The 2,454-nt window shown below is 63.4% G+C and overlaps 1 protein-coding gene across 1 annotated transcript; it reads right to left on the bottom strand.

Annotated features, from left to right (window-relative positions):
- Positions 1–102: 102 nt before the first annotated feature.
- Positions 103–1,252, bottom strand: LOC104284450 (neuron-specific calcium-binding protein hippocalcin-like). Its single transcript, XM_009882786.1, has 2 exons — positions 1,093–1,252; positions 103–218 (listed from the first exon to the last, which is right to left on the bottom strand). Exons 1-2 carry the CDS (start codon positions 1,250–1,252, stop codon positions 103–105), a joined length of 276 nt encoding a protein of 91 aa, XP_009881088.1.
- Positions 1,253–2,454: the final 1,202 nt, after the last annotated feature.

Raw genomic sequence — 2,454 nt, 5'->3', positions numbered from 1 at the left:
AGCCACGCCGGCGGACAAGAGCCATTTAATCAGCGCGCGTGTGGCTCCTTCTAAGACCCCCGGATTTAGCCATGAGACCTTTCCCTTAATCCCCTCCATCTCTCATTTACCGTCGTTATTAGTATCCATCTGTCGGAAGATTTTTTCCGTTCTTTTCTCCGGAGTGGATTCATCTTCGGGCATGTTCATCACAGAGGAGACCATTTTGTAGATGGCCTGGGAGAGGGAGATGGGGATGAGGGTGGGTGCAAGGTGGGTGCCTGCCATCGCCCACCCGAGACAGGGGACAGAGTTCTGGGCTTTGCTGCCCTGGGAACGGCGTTTAAGACCCTCCCCGTGCCATCAGGCTATGGGGGGCTTTAGCTGTGGATGCAAGCAGCAGCCCCAGGGAAACAACCCGGCTGCAGGAGGCAGTCGGAGCTGCTCCTGCAGGGAGGAGATGCCCACCGAGATGCCACCTCATGAGTCACCTTCCAGTGCTGATGCCACCGGGTTGAGGTTTGGGCAAGGAGAGCGTCTCCTGTTGGTCTGCCAACAACACATCCCCTGCGTGCACCCAGCCCTCCCCAGGAGCACTGCGAGTGGGACCAGCGGGGAGAGCCCCGGGATGGGGTGACAAAGGGATGTCCCCAGGACAGGGAAGGACCAGGGAATGCCCTGGCATAGACTGATCCCCGCAGCCGCAGAGCTCAGCGAGCGGCTCTGCAGGCAGCAACGGGCTCCATCCCAGGCACTGTCAAGCCCTGTACCAGGGGTAACGCTGGGTACCTGTCCCCAAGCCGTCCTCAACCTGGGAAGGGACAGCCACCATCACACCAGGGTGACATATAAGACCACACAGTAGCAGCCGCAGCGGGGCAAGGGAGCCCGGTACCTGCACGATCTCCAGCATCTCCTCCCGGCTGATGTAGCCGTTGCCATCCAGGTCGTACATGCTGAAGGCCCACATGAGCTTCTGCTCCAGCTTCCCGCGGGAGGTGACACTCAGGGCGATGATGAACTCTCGGAAGTCGATGGTGCCGTCACCGTTGGTGTCGAAGGTGCGGAAGACATGCTCAGCGAACTTGGAGGCATCGCCGTAGGGGAAGAAGTTGGCATAGATCTTCTTGAACTCCTCCACGTTGAGGATGCCGGAGGGACAGTCCTTCAGGAAGCCCTTGTACCAGCCCTGCAGCTCCAGGTCGGAGAACTCGGTGTTTTCCCGTAGGTCCTGGAGCATCTCGGGTCGCAATTTGCTGTTCTGCTTCCCCATGCCGCTGGGACGCTCCGGCCGTCCCGGGGGACGAGCGCTGCAGCGGGGCAGGCGCCTGGCCCGGCTCTGTGCTACAGGAGGGGAGAGGGACGGGGCAGCGCTCCCTGGCAGCCCCCGGACACCCGGGCGGACACGGACACCGATGGGGCCCCCTCCATCCCCGCTGTCCTCTCTGAGCTGTCAGGGCCAGCCCCGGTGACCACCCAGCGCCGGGTAGCGCCAGCCCCCTGGCGTTTGCGTAATAAGCCCTTATAGCTCATTTGCATAATATATAGGCGATATATAGCTGGCATCTGGAGGGCAGAGCAGCCTGGAGGAGGGGAAGGGGCCCCGGCAGTGCACTGGTTGGGGCTCTGGGTCCAGCCCAGCTTTGGGGCTGGCCAGATCTGGGTCAGCTCCCTCGGAGGGAGAGAGGGTTATTTTCAGCTCTTCCACTGCCTCCGTTAATATTTGATGCCTCCGGTTGGCACTGGAGCCCCAGGGAGGGCCGGGGGCTGCAGGGCTCTGCTCGGGGTCCCCTCCTTGCTTCAGGGTCCCCACACCCCTGGGAACCCAGTGCTCCCCATCCCGCTGTGGGGTCACCCCCCGGGTGCGCAGAGGGGCCGGGAGGAGGTCAGGGTGGGCGCCCAGCATCTGGCCATACACCCCCAGTGCCCACAATGGGGGCTCTGGGAGGACCTCGACCCACTGCCCCCCACCCCAGGCTGTGTTGTGACCCCTCTGTGGGGAGAGGACGGGCTCGGGGGGCTTCACTGGTGCATGGGGGGCTTCAGTGCCTGGAGCACCCACTGTCTCACCCGAAGTAGAGAGGGGGCCCAGCACCCCCAAACCCCCCTTCCTTCGGGTTTGCAGGATGGACAGGACTCCCCAGGAGGAGCAGCCCAGTAGGACTGGAACCCCCAGTCAATGTTGTGACCCCTCTGTGGGGAGAGGACGGGCTCGGGGGGCTTCACTGGTGCATGGGGGGCTTCAGTGCCTGGAGCACCCACTGTCTCACCCGAAGTAGAGAGGGGGCCCAGCACCCCCAAACCCCCCTTCCTTCGGGTTTGCAGGATGGACAGGACTCCCCAGGAGGAGCAGCCCAGTAGGACTGGAACCCCCAGTCAAGGGGAACTGGGACCTCACAGCATCTCTCCATCACCCCCCCCCCGCACCCCTCCATCCCCACTCCACCCACCCCGGGGGACAAACTGTGTGGCCCC

This window comes from Charadrius vociferus, unplaced genomic scaffold (genome assembly GCF_000708025.1).
Source record: "Charadrius vociferus isolate BGI_N301 unplaced genomic scaffold, ASM70802v2 scaffold783, whole genome shotgun sequence".
In the NCBI taxonomy this organism is placed as follows: Eukaryota; Metazoa; Chordata; class Aves; order Charadriiformes; family Charadriidae; genus Charadrius; species Charadrius vociferus.
Note: the sequence above shows the minus strand (reverse complement) of the source record. Positions and strands in the feature narration are given on the sequence as shown.